This window comes from Protomyctophum parallelum, assembly GCF_964188405.1.
Source record: "Protomyctophum parallelum genome assembly, chromosome: 14".
In the NCBI taxonomy this organism is placed as follows: domain Eukaryota; kingdom Metazoa; phylum Chordata; class Actinopteri; order Myctophiformes; family Myctophidae; genus Protomyctophum; species Protomyctophum parallelum.
Genome location: NC_139709.1, coordinates 20,252,968 through 20,272,512, shown reverse-complemented (window position 1 = coordinate 20,272,512; position 19,545 = coordinate 20,252,968). Strand labels below are relative to the sequence as shown.

At 44.2% G+C, this 19,545-nt stretch overlaps 1 protein-coding gene across 2 annotated transcripts in view; it reads left to right on the top strand.

Moving 5' to 3' along the window:
- The window catches only part of LOC310870871 (abl interactor 1-like), a 42,768-nt gene extending 26,903 nt beyond the window's left edge, over positions 1-15,865 (top strand). The window contains exons 4-10 of one of the 2 annotated variants that reach the window (XM_083782219.1): positions 362-483; positions 1,554-1,694; positions 4,183-4,286; positions 4,472-4,702; positions 9,544-9,630; positions 12,608-12,796; positions 15,559-15,865. In XM_083782219.1, the coding sequence (XP_083638345.1) occupies positions 362-483; positions 1,554-1,694; positions 4,183-4,286; positions 4,472-4,702; positions 9,544-9,630; positions 12,608-12,796; positions 15,559-15,734 (1,050 nt within the window). In that variant the 3' untranslated portion in view covers positions 15,735-15,865. The remainder of the gene's footprint in view (positions 1-361; positions 484-1,553; positions 1,695-4,182; positions 4,287-4,471; positions 4,703-9,543; positions 9,631-12,607; positions 12,797-15,558) is intronic. The other variant, XM_083782220.1, reaches the window with a different exon arrangement.
- The last annotated feature ends 3,680 nt before the right edge of the window (positions 15,866-19,545 follow it).

Sequence of the window (19,545 nt, the reverse complement as noted above, 5' to 3'; positions counted from 1 at the left end):
AAAGATCTATAAGGGTTCATTTGGTTATCATTTAGCTGGTGACTACCTGGAAACTCCTCAAGGACCACTGGTGGTCCCCAGACCACTGATTGAAAACCACTGCCGTAGTATGATAAAACAGGGCATTCATTTACAAAAAACACCCTTCACGGTTGAAGTCTTGAATCAATCAGTTACGCACCTGCAGAAAATAGTTTTCCACCCAAAATGACCTTCAAATAATGCCCTTCCTCATGGAAACTCCTCTGAAACTACTACTGAAGATATAAATGCCCTCAGGCTTGCCTGTCTAACGCACCCTGAGTCCCTGACCATGGTAGGACTTTATTGTTGAATGACATTTACCTTGGTTCTCTTCCAGCAACATGGGAACAATGCAGCAGGGAGAGGAGGAGGAGGAGGAGGAGGAGGGACATTATCGAGGACCAACCCCCCCACACAGAAGCCCCCTAGCCCACCCATGGCCGGACGTGGAACCCTGGGGTGAGAACCGTAACCTGTTTTCTATTTTTAATAATAATAATGATAATATCTCAAATTTATAGTGCTTTTGAACGTATTACACACCGTATGGCATTGTGAAATTGTAGATCGGCAATTTTCACAAATTAGGGGGATTTCTTTGAAACGTTTTGCCCATTTTGACATGGCCAGATCTTATTAATCGATCATTGGTATTTCCTTTATAAATCTCTTGGAATAGTTTTTTTAAATTAGTTATGCTTTTTTTTGGTGGCTTTCGCCTTTATTTTATATTTTTTATGTACAGACAGTAGGCTGACAGGAAATGGGGAGAGAGATGGGGGGGGGGGGACTCAGGGGAGACATGCAGTAAAGGCCGTCGGGATCGGGAGTCGAACCCGCGGCACACTGCCAGACTGGATTGCCAGCCAAGGTGCCTGGACCACTGAGCCATGGCCCAGGCCGAATACATTTGTTTGATTAACTATGTTATGGCTGGCTCTGGGGCCATAACGAAGCACCGGAGGACAATCCAAAAATAAGTATTTTTTTTTCATACTGAAAAAATTATTAAAGAACTGAATCAATTAGATCAAATTTTCCAACTTAGGTTGGCAGAGAAACATGCTGCCCAAAATCTAGAACCAAACAAAAGAACAAGGGTGCTATCCTGCGGCCGCCCCTGCAGCCTGTGGAGAAATGCAGATCTGAAGTGCTGTGAGAGCAGGTCTCTTAAATAGTGTTTGGGGAGACAATGGCCAGGTGTCTCCCCTTCCACTCATCATCTCTGGCTCCGCCCTCCAATCCAGCACTGCATTAGAATGGTTAAAGGCACAGCCACACACACAGAACCCCATAGTAGACTAAAGGCCCAGGGGGCCATCACAAGTTCACAACTATTGCACTCCTAATACCATATATGGCATACGTATGGCATGCTGTTGTCAGTCGTGTATTGGGTCGGTCGACCAAGATTCTCTCTTCAGCTGCCTCTAGTCTCTAATGTCCTACGCTATCTCCTTCCTCCTGTCGCTCTATTCTGTCTTTTTGTCTGCCTGTCTTTCTGTCTGTCTGTCTCTGTCTGTCTCTAGGCGTAACACTCCCTACAAGACCCTGGAACCAGTCAAACCTCCGGTGGTTCCCAATGACTACATGACTAGTCCAGCCCGACTGGGCAACCAGCACAGCCCGGCACGCACAGCCTCACTCAACCAGAGGCCCAGGACACACAGGTACAACACGTACACAATGATGCGCGCACGCGTGGTCATTTATAGATGTATCTGTTATCTGGTGCCAGTTTGCCAGTCAGTTCAGTCACTCTGACAGGGAGGGAGTAGTATCTTGTTCTGATTTTGACAGGCATGTTAATCAGACATGTTCAAGACTAATGGGATTGTTTAAAAAGTTATCACATAATTAAAGGTATATTCAGTGATTTCACTTAATTCAAATATCACTTATTGTTTTGTTTTGTTGTGATAATCCTCCCTACTATAGAGTGTGCTGGCCATATAAGGAGTTCCTCCCTGTCCCCAGTTAACCCCTGGGGGTCAAAAAACCTTAGGTTTCGTTTTTGACTCTCTATCCTGATTGGACGAAAGGCTGGGTCCCACAGCCAAAAACGAAACCTAAGGTTTTTTGAGTGAAATCACTGAATATACCTTTAAAGTGGCCTCACCCATCCATTAATCAGCACCCTCTCGCTCTTTCACTCTCAGTTCAGACACGCACTCACGCCACGCACGCACGCACGCACACACACACACACACACACCGAATTGAGGCATGCTAATTTACATTTGGCTTCTAGATCTGTCCTGGCTGTCACCTTCTCCTAGGAGTATTCAAAAATGTAGAAGGATTATAAACCTTCTGAGGAGAATTGAACTCGTTCACAGTAGCTGCCCTCTTATCTGGTTGTATTTCATCACTCATTAGGAGGAAGTGCATCACTGTCTCAAGCAACCTCAGTCTGACAATCATGGACACGGGAAGGCATTTGTAGCTGAGCTTTCGCCGACACATGCAAAATTATTATGATCATTATTTCAAAACAATGGCTTAATGCAGCTCCCTGGTTCAGATGGCATCTGGGCAATATGGATTCAATAATGTTATTGATGCCCAGGCCGTAGCGTAACGGTCTGGGCACCGGACTGGTAATCCAGTCGCAGTGTGCCGCGGGTTCGACTCCCGGACCCGACACGGCCTTTACTGCATGTCATCCCCCCATCTCTCTCCCGTTTCCTGTCAGCCTACTGTCTGTCCCTTCAAAAATCAATAAAAGGCGTAAGCCGCAAAAAAAAATATCTTTAATAATGTTATTGATCTCTCTATCAGTGCCTAAAGCCCGATTTATACTAAGCCACACGACTGTGTCACATGCCGAAAATAGCATATCTACAAGCTGTGAGCTTTTACTATTTCCGGCGACACTATCATATGGATAAACATACATTGAGCTAAACTGTCTGGGATTTTCAAAGGTTTACAGGTAAATATTATGTTGGAAGTTTGTTCTGTCATGGTTCGAGACCAGAGAGGGTAGGACCCAAATGCAGGACGACAGTCAGGAAAGGTTCAAAGTGTTTATTAACACCAAAAACAGGGAACACGAGGAGCACTGGGAATAAACAAACACTAGGAACAAGGAACACTAGGAAAAAACAGGAGCAACAAGAAAACTGTGACTATAATTAATAATCCAACAAGGAAATGAACAAATGGGGGAGTATATAATAGACACAGGGAGTAACATGACACAGGTGAAACTAGAAAAAGTGCCCTTCTGGGCACAGGTCTCCACCAGGTTATCCACAGATCCGTGCAGTTAGAGGTAAAAACACTTTTCGGCCAGTTATAGCGCCACCTTGAGGCTGAGTTGAAATTGTTCATGTGGCATTTCGTCCTCGGCCTAGTGGGAATGTGGGTGCACAATTTCACGGAAATCACGCGATGTGTTCATGATTTGCAGCATTTTGTTTGAAACTGAGCACTCCTGTGAAATTTGGAAGCCAATCTTAACCAATCAGGATGGAGTCTGAGAAATCTGAAAGACCGGTTTCGTTGAATGGCTCTAGAGAGACTGTACCAATTTGCGTGATGTTTGGACAAAATCTGTAGGTGTGCTGTGCAAAAACTTGTTTTGCACAAAGCGGCCTCCTGGTGGCGCTATAACAGGCCGTTCTGGAAAGTGTGGGGCAGAGGTTCATCGTTGGCATCCAGGGAGTGTGTGTGCAAAATTTGGCATCGACCGGGTTAACGGTGGCCGAGATTAGCTGGTCACGGACGGAAACACACACACACACACACACGGACGGACGGACGGACGGACGGAGTGCAAAACATACTCTCTCCCCATGCCTTCGGCCTGGTGGAGACAACTAACTGACAATCAACACAGGGATAGGCTAAGACTAAAAGCACACAAGTGCAAAACATAGGCTAATCACAGTACTGGTGAGACAAGGCAGGTACAGAATACAGGGGCAGACAGGAAGGCAAAAAACAATACTACAAAATAAAGGTACACAGTGCAAGCTCAACTAACTGGAAAACTACAAAATCACAGGAAAACAGTAAAGTAAAAACGCTAAATAACTAAAAACCAAGAAACACATGAAAATACAATGATCCAGCTATCATGGCTATGTGACTCACACTCTCTCTCTCTCTCTCTCTCTCTCTCTCTTTCTCTCTCTCTCTCATTCTCTGTAGTGGTAGCAGTGGGGGTAGTGGCGGTAGGGAGAACAGCGGAGGCAGCAGTGTTGTGGGTGTTCCTCTGGCTGTCCCCACCCCTTCTCCTCCCAGTATGGGCCAAGGTAAAGTCCCCCAATATCTGCCAACTAACTCTGAACAGACCCACTGTAATGATAATATATGACATAATACTTAATTCCTTTTTTTTTTTTTGTCACATTCCTAAGCCAATAATTTGATGACCACTTGATGACAACTCACTTCTCTCTCTCTCTCTCTCTCTCTCTCTCTCTCTCTCTGTCTGCAGCAGCGTCAGTGCCCCAGGGTCCTGGCCTGGGACCCATCCCCATGTCTCAGTTCGGCACCATCTCACGCCAGATCTCGCGCCACAACTCCTCGTCCACCACCTCGTCCTCAGCCTCCATGGTGTCGGCCACGGGCACCTACCGCCGCGCACCCTCCGTCAACTCCCAGTTCTCTGTCTCCCAGCAGCCCCACCTCAACGGGGGCCCCGGCGCCTACCCCCCCCAAAACCCAGGTATATAGGTGTGCTCTACTACTGCATGCTTGGTTCTCAAAGTAGCAGCAAAAGTAGTTAATACAGCATCACAATAATTTGAACCACTTTATCCATTTATACGTTTGCAATTAAAAATATCAATTTGGGGCGTCCTTGGCACAAAAAATTGCTTGAGAACCACTGCTCTGCGTACCAACGGGTTTATTCAATGATGAAACGCTGGCATCTAGCTCAGTGGTTCCCAAACTCTCACACTCACCGCTGGAAGAAACTGCAGTCACTCAATGTTAATAGTATTTGTAGTAGTTCATTGATACACTTCAGATTGACCATAAACCATTTATTGCGAAGCTATTGCATGTTAGTATGGTGGTGTGATATCAGATAATCTGTGCACCGAGACACAGCTCTAATATCAACGACCCCCCACAACAATACACAGTAATAACACATCAACACAATTAATCAACACAATCGCAAACAATCCAATAATATCCCAAAAGCCCTGGACTAAGAACTACAGGGAGGAGGCTGGGGAGGTGGGGGACATTTTCACACAGACGCTGAACGAGCTGCTTTGACAGCTCAGCATGTAGAATGAGTAGTGAGCTGAGGCTGCTTAAGAAGGCCAGAATGCACTGTGGAAATGAGGGTGTGGATGAGATAGCTCGTACCGAATGAGTGAGAAGGGAGATGACCTGGAGAGGCAGCTGATTTAAAGAAGCAGAACGAATTACTAAGGGGAATGAATCAGGGGAACTATAACCTTCTGCCTTCCGTTCCTCAATGAACTATCGCTTACGCTGGATATAACAGTAGCACAATTTGAAATTTGCACTCTATGGCCAGAAATACAATGAAGTCTGTGTGTTGACTAGGGTTTGACTGGATAGCTGAATTCCTACAATGACCATAATGCGTTGGTGCACTGCCCCTCCTTGTGGAGAGCGGGGACATAGACATAGAAAGATAGACGCCTCTTCCTGAACTGGGGTGAATGCTCTCAAGTGATGCTCAATCTTCCGCATTGGTGCTTCTACAGAAGCTTCTGCGTGGTCACAGAGCGGATGTTCGGGTCTGACAAGTCCCGGAAAAGATGTGCTGTGATTGGCCAGTAGTCACCTGAGTGCCTTCCGCACTTCGGGCGCACTTCCGCCCCAGAGTGTAAATTGTTCTGCCCTCCAGTCGACAGACTCGACACACATGGCTCCAACAAACTGCAGCAGCCAATGAGGCTAAATATTTATGAGGGGGGAGGCTGCATGGAGGTGTGACTTGAATCCAGGAAGGAGGTGAGACCACAATTTCATGATTGATGGTCATGAACATGGCGTCATCTAAAAACACATATTACAGATATAAAACCCCCAGGAAAGTGTTTATTGTGTCCTAAACATCATTAAAATAAGATCTGGTTGCAAAAGGGGTGAATTTGCCCTGTAAGGGCTAAATCATTTATGAAATGGTTTAGAAAAATGTTTATTTCCTTTTTTTGTATATATATATATATAATTTATAACAAAATGTAGGACATGAAAAATAAAGATATATTTATTTACTATAAAAATGGGTCTGCGGCCCAGAAATGGGTCCCGGCCCACTGTTTGGCAAACAGTGATCTAGCCTGCGGGTTGAGTAGTCTGGCGTTAATTTGCCCTACTGCTTCGGAAACCATTCATGTCACCACCCCAATATGAAGCCTAATTCCCTGAAGACTTTGGATGAAAGCTGGGAGATTGTCCTCAGTCTCTGGTCGAGCCAAGAGTTTAGAGACGTGAATACAGTATGTCTAGGCGGTCATGGATGCTTATGTTCAAATTGTTCTTATCAGCTGGCATGGAGCGTCAAGGCCACTTGTGAAAGGGGCCCAAGAGCTATGAATCATTTATAAAGTGCTATTGAAAACAACACAATTACTAGTAATGCTTTACAGAGAGAGAGTAAAAAACACAGTGATAGATGGGGGTCAAAAATGTTATAGACAACAAATTGAACACAGACACACACACACACACACACACACACACACACACACACAGCAGACAAGGACACAAGTAAAGTAGCAGTCAGCAGCAGAGATTTACCTCAGCATCCATGACGCTAATAGCTTCGCACTGCAGACACAAACATCTTCCTTGGCATGGACAGCGGAGCCGAGGAGGAGATTTAGTCTGGGAACAGACATATCAATGTCTGAACTGGGACTTAACTGGGATTTGAGTCAGCACAGCACAATAGTATCAATAAATACCATGATGTCATCTTAACCATATTTAGGCATATCTCAATGATATATTTTTTAACCTATACTGTACAATAATGCTTAACCACTTTCAACCTGATGTCCCTATTTTTGGGCATGTCATATTGGCAAAATCTGTCAAAATGTATGCAACTTTTGTGATGAACAAGCTCACAATGCATCTCAATGCAATGTGTTTTATACCTCTGAGCTAGTCTTTAACACAATTAAATAAGAGATTTATAAGGAGATTTTTTTTTATATAAATTATTTTCACTATTTTCATTTCCAAGTCCTGCTTTCTTCATACACAGCGTAGCTGTGAATGGACATGGGTGGAATAATAAGACATTAGTGTCCAGTGGGCGTGAAGACCTTCCATTACAGTGGATTTATGAGCTACTGTGGTGTGGACGTACTGGAATGCTGCAAGTGAAGTGGTCTTACTAGAAGCATTCAGCTTTAACCACTTGAGCTTTCCTGTCAGCAGCTTTCACCTGCGTAACCATGTGTGGCAATTTTTTTTTTTTTTTTATAGAACTGGAGAAATCGGTGAAGGCCCCAATCCTCCCCCCAAGTGGCCTCTGATTAATTCAGCAACCCAGACTATAAATTAGTTAGATGGTTAGCCCAGAGCATAAAACACTCGTGTAACACAAGGTCAAACTGGGGGTAAAACAAAAATAATGCAAAGCAGAGATGCGCGTGTGTCCTTGTCTGTTGGCAGCTGCGTTGCCAGCTGCAATCCAGTCCGTGCCTTCATGAGCGCATCGGCGATATCGGATCGTAAATCACTGATTTAAGGAACGATTACTGGTTGGATATCAAGGTGATGTTAATTGTTAACAATGTAGGCATTTAGCAGATGCTCTTAATCCAGAGCGATTTTCCGTAAGCAAGGTATAAGAACTTCAGGCTAAACCTGTATAATATCAAAAAATAAATAATCTGTACATTGAAACTATAAAATGAACTAACCGACAATCAGAACTAAGATGAATCTGTACCACTACATAGAGATGTCATGTCAGGCAGAGTATTTATTTAACTCAATTTGGCATTGTGGCCAACGCTATACCTGTGCAAAACGTACCCTGTGCTGACAAGGCTTCTCTCTCTCTCTCTCTCTCTCTCTCTCTCTCTGCTGCGTCAGTGGATCTGTCGCCTCGCTGCACTAATTATTTTTGGGTTTCTTTGAAGCGCAGTGAGTGCAAGTCGTTTACCGGCAGCAGCAGCAGTCAATTGTCGTCTGCCAGATTTGGGCATCTGTGACTAAGAGAACAGATGCTGACGAGAGGTGTTTTACTGAGCCTGAGAGATGATTAAACTGTGAAATCCTGAATGTTTTTTTCTTTTCTTATAATTTTGACCCGACGATTTTGCAACTCATTTCTTTACCCAGTGTCAATTATCTAATGTAATCCTGGGCGCTACACTTCCTCTGCCAACCTGGGGGGGGGGGGGGTACCTACCCTAGGGGACACGGGGAGAACATGCAAACTCCACACAGAAAGGCCCTTTCGCCAACCCTGCCTCGGGTATGGGCACTGATGACGCGTAGGAGAGAGCACGCCCCCAGCACCCACAGCGCTTCCAGCGGGAATCGAACCCAGGAACTTCTAGCTGTGAGGCGACAGCACTATACCAACTGTCCCACCGTGCCCCTCTCCGAGGCATATTAACACTGACAGAGAGATCTAATGTGGGCCTACGTACTACTCTTTAGCTGAATGGATGCAAAGAGAAGGAGAATGGTGGCGTTGGGTCCAGCAGCAGTCAGGCTCATGTCTAACCCATTAAAACTGGGAAAGATCTGTGTCATTCTAGGTTTGAGCTATATTTAGCAACATATGTCCTTCAGAAAACTCTTAGGATTTACAGTAGATCTGTGCTTTAGAACAGTAGTTCAACAAAAAGCAGTTGCACAACCTCGCAGCGTGGCATCTGCTGTCGGCAGTCTCCATCTAAAAACATCTCATCCTGTATTGTGGTTAAAAAACGAGCCCAGATGTTACATACAGCAGTATAGTTAGTGTGTGAGGGTGAAAGTCACACTGATCATGATTCATGAAGACATCACAGGGTGTGATGTTTTTCTAACACAAATCTTCTTTGGTGGGGTGTCTCGGATCCTGGCACAAAACATTTTCAGATGGGGTCCACGGCCAAATACATGTATATCATTTTGGGGGTCCTTGACACCAGAAAGTTTGAGAACTAATGGTTTAGAAGGAATTTGTAGAATGGGCGGCCTCCAGTCTTAATCTGTAAATTGGCTGCTTAAGCAACGCTCACTGCACCCGTTTGCTGCTCGCTTACAAGCTTTGATGTTTTTTCTATTTTCTCCCTCCCTGTCTGGCTCTCCATCTGTCTTCTCTCTCTCTTTCTCTCTCTCCGTATGTCTGTCTGTCTGTGTTTCTGTCTCTCACATTCCCTCACTCTCTCTCTCTCTCTCTCTCTCTCTCTCTCACTCTGTCTTTCTGTCTTTCTCTCTGTCGCTTTTGCTCTGTCTCTCTCTATCTCTCTGCCTCCCTCTCTCTATCTCTCTGTCTCCCTCCCTCTCTCTGTCTCTGTCTCTCTCTTGCTGTTTCTGTGTATGTGTATGTTGCTGCTCCAGTGTCTGTGGCGCCCCCTCCTCCTCCCATGGTGCAGCTGACCCCACAGATACCACTGACCGGCTTTGTGGCAAGAATGCAGGAGAGCAGTGAGTCCACACACACACACACACACACACACACACACACACACACACACACACACACACACACACACACACACACAATCATCATCATATTCACTCATATCTCTTATCGTCACTCTGCGAGCGCCTCGCCATTCCCGATCACTGCCTCGAATCGCCACGTGCCACGCCTTCGTGCCGCCGCCACTATCCGAGGCTGTGCGATGCGTGTTTCACGCACGCTCCTGTACGCACGTGAGTGGTGTGGACACATCTCCCTCTGTCTGCTGCCATGGCAACAGAGTGTGGCGTGCGTACACGCCCGCACCCTTTCTCTCACCTCACCCTGGAAAGTATATCCAAGCAGAGTTGAATGTGTACCTGGCTAAATGATGTTTCTATCCATGTAACTAGGTATCTTGCTGTGTCTCTACCCAACCAAATGTTTTATAATTCAGGACAATAGCCGTTTTCTTACCTTAATCTGATGTTGTTATATCCAAAAACTAGTGTGCTAAATCGCTTATTTTGAATCGCTTAATTTGAATCGCTTAATTTAAAAGATATGTTTTATTAGATTCCGGGAGTCTTGCAAAATGAGATTTTACCCGTGATGTCATCCAAAGTCCCCTTACGGCAGCCTATTTGGGACAAAACACTGTGGAGAGTTATGCAACATTATGATGTGATTTTATTTTTGATTGGTGCAACCACTCCAAGGAACAGCAATGTCCGTGTTAACCCATGTATGTGACTATGCCAGAAACAGAGAGAGAGAGATAGTGCTGCACTGTTGCCTGCTAATGAGAGAGGGGGGGGGGGGGAGTTGCACCACTCAGTTCACACAGGTGTGATTTTTTTTACCCCTGAGTGATCAAAATTAGTGATTTACTGCAAATCAGATTAAGATAACGGCTAGTAAAGAGGATGATGGATATCGTCTGTCGGTTGGAAAGTTAACCTCAAGTCCAAAACTGTTACTTTTCAGGATTTAAATGTAAGAATAGCTAAAGTAGCAGAACTACATACTCAAAACCCGTCGCTTGTGGATCTGCTACTTTTGATGCTTTTGTTTGAAGCTGTAGTATTATATGATCAAAGGAAATGGGGCATTCATTCACACAAAAAAGTACAGTTCAAGCATGGTGGAGGCAGGACAGCAACGATATGCTAACTAGTATTACAATGTTGTTTGTGTTTTCTTCATGTTCCGGCATGAGAAAACACGTGTCAAACACCCTGAGCCGCTGCAAGTGCTTAAAAAAAACCCCTGAGCTTTCCTGTGCATGCACATATGCACAGGAAACTGCCTGTGCATATTTCATGGAACCAGGGGAATCAGTCAGCCCCCCCCCCGGCTGAAAACACTGGCCCTGTGGTTAATTCAACAACTGGCCTATGAATTAGTTACATGGCCAGGCATGCACAGCACGTGCGCAGAATGTACGACAGTAGCCTGTTCCCTGACTGACCGACCGCTGCCAGGTCTCATGCTGAAACCCAGCACACCAACTCGTGTGCACAGCACGCACATGTGATATACGCCATGAAGTATAGGCTTAATCGGTTAACTCCGTCTTTCAATGTGGAGAAGAGATTTTTTTTTTTTTTTTTGGGGGGGGGGGGGGTTGCAGATGAAAGCAATAGATAAAGATATAAAATGACAGCTACAGAAGCCACTGAAACCCAGAAACATCTGGGTGGGCATGTTTGGCAGTCTAAAAATATCACATCCTGTATTCTTCAGAAGACGTTTTTGATAACCCAGACACGATATAACAAAATACATACATAAATGGATGCACCTGGGACGTATCCTCAGTGATGTATCCCAAGGTCATCGGGGTTTCGGGTCTCGCAACATCATACCCCTCACTCAGGTGACCCAGCCGGGAGTGATCAAGTCCCGACTTACGTCCCAGTAGCTACCCTCGATAAGTCCCATTAGGGAAAAACCAGGGCCACACAATCCGTTCCTCCTGAACTACTCTGCCGGGACTGGGAGGTACCATTCTGGCACATGGAAGGACTAGGCTCTGTGGGTTGACAACTGTCCGGGCCCCTCCTACGTCTCACCAGGTCAGGCCCTGTGTGTTGCACCAGACTCCCAGCACCAGGCACTTCATTCAGGAATGGTGGATTCTCAAGCCGCAACGGTTCCGCAGGCTCCACCTTGCCCTTGGTGGTGCCGCAGGCTCCGCTTGAGGCTTGCATAGCCCTCCTAAAGGCCTCACCGTGGGTTTGTTGGGCTTCTTCCTCACGGAAGACACAGGCTGGGGCGCTAACCCATACTGCTGCGATGAATATAGCAGCAGTATCAGTATCGTTGAGCATTCTGTAAGTCATATTGATGATGAGTCATATAAAGACCTAATCTGCCTATGGTGCTTAGCTGCCCTCTGGTGGACAGTCAAACTATTACATGTGTTTAAAGGCAATCTGTTTAGCAGAATCATTTATCTTGGTCAGGAGGACAGGGATCAATCATGGGGACATGAATGCCCATACACAGCATCGTGGTAAGTTGCACCTGCGGGTGCATTATTGGCAGAGGGTAGGATAATAAGGACGAACGAGTCCCCTCTGTAACCTTGCTGTCTGTGGCGTTTCAGAGGGTACGATAATAAGGACCAACTAGTCCCCTCTGTGACCTTGCTGTCCGTGGCGTAACGAGTCCCCTCTGTAACCTTGCTGTCCGTGGCGTAACGAGTCCCCTCTGTGACCTTGCTGTCCGTGGCGTAACGAGTCCCCTCTGTAACCTTGCTGTCCGTGGCGTAACGAGTCCCCTCTGTGACCTTGCTGTCCGTGGCGTAACGAGTCCCCTCTGTAACCTTGCTGTCTGTGGCGTAACGAGTCCCCTCTGTAACCTTGCTGTCCGTGGCGTAACGAGTCCCCTCTGTAACCTTGCTGTCTGTGGTGTTTCAGAGGGTACGATAATAAGGACCAACGAGTCCCCTCTGTAACCTCGCTGTCTGTGGCGTTTCTTTCTCTCTCCCCTCAGTTACAGACAGTCCAGCGCCTCCTCCCCCACCTCCCCCGGAGGACGTAGCCATGTTCGAGGAGCCTTCGCCTCCTCCCCCGCCTCCGCCTGTCGACTACGGAGAGGAAGAGGACGCGTCGGTGGTGCACTACAGCGACCCCTACGCCGACGGGGACCCCCAGTGGGCCCCCAAGGCTTACGTAGAGAAAGGTGAGTGTCTGGGGGGAAATTAAGGAATTTGGAATTTGTTAGGTAAATTGCAATCTGGGAACCTATTTGTTATTTTATTTTTATTTTTTTTGTTAGTCCACTTCCTCCCAGGTTATTTTGTGTTTATTCCTTGCAACTGTCACAGTGCAAAGGCAGGAGCTTTAGGACCCAATAGCAGACAGATAGGCACAGGCAGATGAGCTTCAATGCAAGGTTTTTATTTAAAAAAGAAAAACCTTGCCACAAGGAAGGAATACAAGGAACTTGAAGTATACAGTAAACTAGGAGTTAAATCATGGATACACGAGGAGAACACTATACTGACATGAAGTGACGAACTAGCAAGGGAACTGAACAAACAGGAGAGTATAAATAGACACAGACTAACTAGGCACAGGTGAAACAAAACTCAAAATCAAGACAGGTGGAGAACAAAGGTGGTAACGTCTGTCCCAACAGCCAGGAATCTTGGTGTTGTCCTGGACAGTCAGCTCTCGTTCAAAACTCACATCACAGCTGTCACTCGATCCTGTAGGTTCACACTCTATAACATACGACAAATTAGACCGTTCCTCACCCAGGAATCAGCCCAGCTCCTAATCCAGACAACAGTCTGGTCAAAACTCGACTATTGTAACTCCTTCCTTACTGGCCTACCAGCATGCGCACTTACGCCTCTCCAGCTGATCCAAAATGCCGCAGCTCGCTTGGTCTTCAACCAGCCAAACTTCTCACATGTCTCCCCCCTGCTCCGCTCCCTCCACTGGCTCCCGGTCGTATAGTTTCATTATATAGATATTCCACTGTTACTTTCTTAGCTTACGCATGTTTCATGATAAATGCTTTTATGTGATGTATTCCCATGCTTTTGTTCTTGCTTAATGTAAATCGCTCTGGATTAAGAGCGTCTGCTAAATGCCTAAATTGTAAATTGTAAAGGTGGAAACCAAAGACTAATCACAATACAGGTTAGACAAGGCAGGTACAGAACTACAGGGGCAGACAGGAAGGCACAAAACAATACTACAAAATAAAAGGTACACAAGTTGAAGGTGAAACTCAAACTGGAACTAAGACACAGGGAAAACACAATACTTCAAAAATCACAGGAACAAGAGGTAAAACAATAACAAAAACCAAGAACAGGGTACACAAGAAAACATAACACGTTGCGGACCGTGACAGCAACAGCATCATTATAATGTTAACGGCAGACAGATTCAGCTGAGAGATTATGGAAATTGTGGAAGTGCTTGGACCTCGTATTTGGTACTTTCCTGCTGTCGGTTAAAGCTGTTTATAGCTTGGTGTCAGTCTGAAAAGTAAATTATCCTTCAGAGAGGAGCTGTCAAGCATCTGTGTCATTTTAGATTTAAAATGACTAAAGATACAGGGGAGTTAAATAGGCACAAGGACTAACAGGACACAGGAGAACTCCAGAGGCAATCAACACAGGGATAGACTACGACAGGGTTCCCCAATTAATTTTCCTCAAGGGCCATATTTTGACTACGGTACCAGGCTGGGGCCGAGTCGGCACGCGCGAGGTCGAGGTCTTGCCCTGAAATTAATGTTCAGGGCAAGACCCCATTTGAAAAGGACCCCCAGTTTGACATGCAGAGGCTACTGACCCCAATTTAATGCCATTTATATCTGGGACCGCCCCCCAAACATTCTTCCGTGGGCCACAAGAGCGGCCCGCGGGCCGCTAATTGGGGAACCCTGGACTACAACTAAAAGGACACATGTGCAAAACATTGGCTAATGACAGGAATGGTGAGACCATATAATAGACATATAAAGGTCTATTATATGGATTCTACTGGGGCGCATGTCAACATTGAAGGCAGTTTTCCTGAGATTCCTTGCGAAGCGGAAGCATCGTGTGTGTAATGGAAGTCCTGGAAAAGACGCACTGTGATTGGCCAGTAGTCAGTTGAGTGACAGTGAGAGACATGGGAGTCGCATGATTGACGTCACTTGGGCTGTGTGTGTGTGTGTGTGTGTGTGTGTGTGTGTGTGTGTGTGTGTGTGTGTGTGTGTGTGTGTGTGTGTGTGTGTGTGCATTCGTGTGCTTATGCGTGTGCTGTGAGTGCTGTGAGTGGGGTCCTAAGCGACACTCCTCAGTGTCTGTGCGTGCGTGTGCGAGCATGCATGCAGAACTAATATCGCAAGCCGCTGGATAAACCTCCACAAAACCTCCACAAATGTTTCTAACATTTTATTGTTTTTGAAATATATCTATCTATATATATTGATTATATGTCTAACTTGTTATTTTTTATCGAAGTCAGAGGGCTTAGATGTGGTTGCAAGAAACCATGCCAAAATCTCTAGTCATATGTCAGAGATGTCAGAGACAACTGACACAGGCTGGCTTCATGAAGTCAGAGATGTCAGAGACAACTGACACAGGCTGGCTTCATGAAGTCAGAGATGTCAGAGACAACTGACACAGGCTGGCTTCATGAAGTCAGAGATCCACATTGCAGCCACACCGGTCCCATGTGGATCGAGATCCACATGATTTGATGGTTATTTTGGGGGGCCTTTCTTGCCTTTATTGATAGCCACAGTTTAGTCTGGCAGTGATATGCAGCAAATGTCCGGGGGCTCGCTGTCAGGCATAAAAGCTAATGTAACGGTTTGTAACTCTGTATGGAAAGTGCTGTACAAACACATTCATAACATTTAAATCCTTCACTTATCTCAATGTTTTCGGACCTTGACTATGTGTGTGTGCTCGCCCCCCCCCTCTCCAGTGGTGGCTATCTACGACTACTCGAAGGACAAGGAGGACGAGCTGTCCTTCATGGAAGGAGCCATCATCTACATCATCAAGAAGAACGACGACGGCTGGTACGAAGGCGTCGCCAACGGCGTCACAGGACTCTTCCCCGGAAACTATGTGGAGTCCATCATGCACTATGCCGACTAAAGCAAAAAAAGAAAGAAAAAACAGACAAAACACAAGCCTCCGTTTATGAACGCAACTAAAACCTGTGAAGAGTCAAGACGTTCCGTAAAGAAAAAATCCAACAGTGACAAGAGTTTGTGCAGCCCTTTTGAATCAAGTGCCATGTTGTAGTATTTGAAGGGGGGGGGGGTGGGGGTGGGTGAAGGGTCTTCTGCCACAGCTTTTGTTCTTTTCAAAAGATATACAGTCGTATGAGATCCCACAATGAGGGCTTGTGTGTCTAGGGAAGTCCAACAGTCCAACAGGTCTGTTGCTTTTTAAAGAAACAAACTAATGGCCTATTTCTACCAGTGAGTGTCAGGTTAAGGTCTTTTAGAAGCGAAAGATTAAAATGCTTCATATTTGGGTAGCACAACAAGGCCAAAATATCACTATATCGAGTTTTGAATGGTCATGTTTCGCTTGGGATTGAAGGAAAACTTTGATGGACATGAATATGACATTCATATGACACTGTGCGAGTTAGCTTGCAAAATTATTTTATTTTCCACTGTAGACCAGTAGACCAAAAAATACCCTACACCCAGTCCTATCACAAATGAAACAATGGTCTGACTTTATCTACAACAAAATGGAACAAACGTCAACAATACTGTAGATAGACATGACAGAATGTTTGATATCGTCATTGTCTATGTTGCTTATGTTTAAAAAAACAAAACAACTTTGAGCTATCTATTGACTATGCTATGCGTCGATGTCAGCGGTCAGAGAAATGGGGGCCGGTCGTGGTTGAAGAATCCATTGATGTTTAAAAAAGGGTCTACTAATGATTATATAGAATGCATTACAAAAAAAAACACAAACAGAAGATATGACCCATTTTAGTTGCTTGTTCCTGGTGAAGTTCTTTTTGTCTATAAATTGTATATATTGTAATGTGAGAAGCTACCAGTACGTTTGTTTGTAGAGTGTTTCACCTGTGAGTTTCCATCAGTGTCAATGGAGATGGGTCAGTCTTAAGTGAGGAGATGCCAAGATTGGATGGTTTTGACTTTTGAGCTCCAAAACCAACATCTTTATTCTGTTATTTATCTAACACGCATTTATTGTTTTTTTTCTTCTCTTTTTTTTTTACAAAGAAACATGACTGTGTGATTTTGACCACTTTATCGTCGCTGTTCTATTTAGTTAAAATGCTGTCCAGCCACTGTAGCAAAAGGTCCCTGAGGATGTGTATCACTTCAAACAATGTGAAGAAGAGGAAGTGAAGTTTGTGTTTTCATTGTCTCACGTTTCATTTTTTCTTCCCGTTGTCTTGGAATAACTGCACTGAACATTCATCCGAGATTGCATTTAAGCCTCGTAAGAGTTCTATTAATACTTAATTACTATGCCGTCATCGTCTTTTTTCAGCGTACGATGAAGTATAAGTCTGGCTTAACCATAACAGCATTAGAGTAGTTATCTTCTAGTGTTTCCAGTACTGGTATGGTGCTTTACTTTGGTGCTCAGTAACCGTAATCACCTACTGTACCATAACAACCTCAGTACAAGGCTGGTCTACTGTACCTAAACTAAATGGTGCATTTGTATAGCGCTTTTTATCCAAAGCGCTCTACATTGATTGTGCATTACATTCACCCATTCACACACACATTCATACACCAATGGCGGAGGAAACCATGCAAGGCAAGGCAACAACCAGTACATCGGGAGTAATTAGGGGTTCGGAGTCTTGCTCAAGGACACTTTGACACTGACTCTGGGGCGGAGCCTGGGATCGAACTAGGAACCTTGCGGTTCCCATCCAGTCACTCTGCTGGCCACTGCCGCCCCCAATATTGTACTGAATGTGTTCTATCTCCACTTTTGTAACAGAAACATTCAAACGGTTTTGAATGTAAACTCATTCATGCTTTTTTTCTAATCATAGTGAATGTAGACAACCGCGTGATCTGGCACGACACATGCTCAAATGTACTACAATTATAGATTTGTTTTAGTTTGTACACAAAAGGTATAAGAGGTTTATGCCACATGGGAATCACTGAATACAAAAGTATTATAACATTTTTATAATACTGAAGATTGTCTTGATTTCTAACAAAGAAATGCAGACCTCAAATGCAAAATAAACGTGGAATAAAAGGCGATCATAATAATTTCAATATTAAATGTGAGACATGCTTTTTAATGATTTTGGACAGGCGGTTAAAACTCACTTTTGGTTACTATTGAATCTTATTCAAATATTATTATTGAACTGAAATAGTATATGTTACTATTGTTGTTTTTACTGATTTTCTTAAGACCTTAGCTCATATAGAACTACATTTTTGAGAATATAGTTTTTTCAGTTTAATACAGTTTTGGACTTTAAGAAATAGGCTAGAACAATGACTTATTATCCAGATGTATATACAATACTATTTTGGAATTAAACTCTTCCTACAGTACAGTACTGTGTATTCTGAGTGAAGTATTGCAATCCTGAGGAAATGGCACATGCAGTTTTTGGTATGTCTTTGGAACCTCTTAGAATCCTTTTGTGGCTACAGGATTTGAGGTTCTCACTAGTGCTGGTGTCGATATGAACAGTACATGTCATGTATTATTGGGAATGACTTGCTATCACATCCCATCATTGATTGTATTTTTTCCCCCACATCTCTGAAGGTCATTTTGGTGAAGAACTGACTTTTTCTACCTGTTGCATTTCTAGTTAACGGTTTGCTAGCGGTTGTATTTGATTTGATTTATTTATACATTTTTCCTAGAGAAACCATGAGATGACCACTCACTTGCAGAACTTTGTAATGTTTACCACTTAACGTCTAGCATTTCAGGGCATCATGACTCAAGGCGCCTTTCTTCTATGTGTTTTCTTATGATGAAACTGTAACAAAACTGTAACTTAAATGTTCACAGGAACAGGATCCAATATCTGTCTTCTCTTGATTTGTACATATGTGTTCATTGAAATGTATGTACAGTCCTTTTGTAATAAACAGCTCATTGAAACTATCAGCTGAGCGGCCTGTCTTGTTTTCGGTGTGGCTATGAAAGCCTAAAGCATCGACTATCTGAGCTAATCTTGCCAAATCTTGCTGCTCATTAAAGTAGAATCCCATTCATTTTTGTTCACATAATGTTCTATACTTTTTTAAACATTTCTTATGTCAGTATCATGGTCAGTATTGAGTTCTAAGGTCAGTATCATATTCAGTACCATGGTCAGTATTATGTCAGTATCATGGCAATCAGTATCATCATGTCACTCAGCATTATGTCAGTATGGACTTTTTGAGGGGTGCTAGCCTCTCCAACGTATGGCTTTGTGTGTGCCTCCGTGACGTCATGTGGCAGCAAGTCTATAATAATAAATAATAAACTTTATTTGTATAGCAGCTTTCATGACATGAAATACAGCTCAAAGTGATTTACAGAGCAAAGGCATAAAACAACATTGAAATAATAGTAATGCAATACAGTGAGGACATGAATAACTAAGGATTTTAAAAGCTCAACTAAAAGCAAGAGTGTAGAAGTTTGTCTTGAGCTGTGCTTTAAAAATGTCTACAGAGGCTACCTGTCGAAGGTATAGTGGGAGTTTGTTGCTGTCTGCCCGCAGAAGCAAAAAGCTGCTTCATCGTGTTTTTTAGTTGCCATTTTTTTAGGCGTATCGAGTAGTCCAGAAGTGGAGGACCTGAAGTGGCGGTTTGGGATATACGTATCAGGCAGGTGCCAGACCATTGAGAGCTTTATACACAAGTAAAATAATAATAATAATAATAATAATAATGGGTAGGAAGGTAGGAAGGTGCGAGAC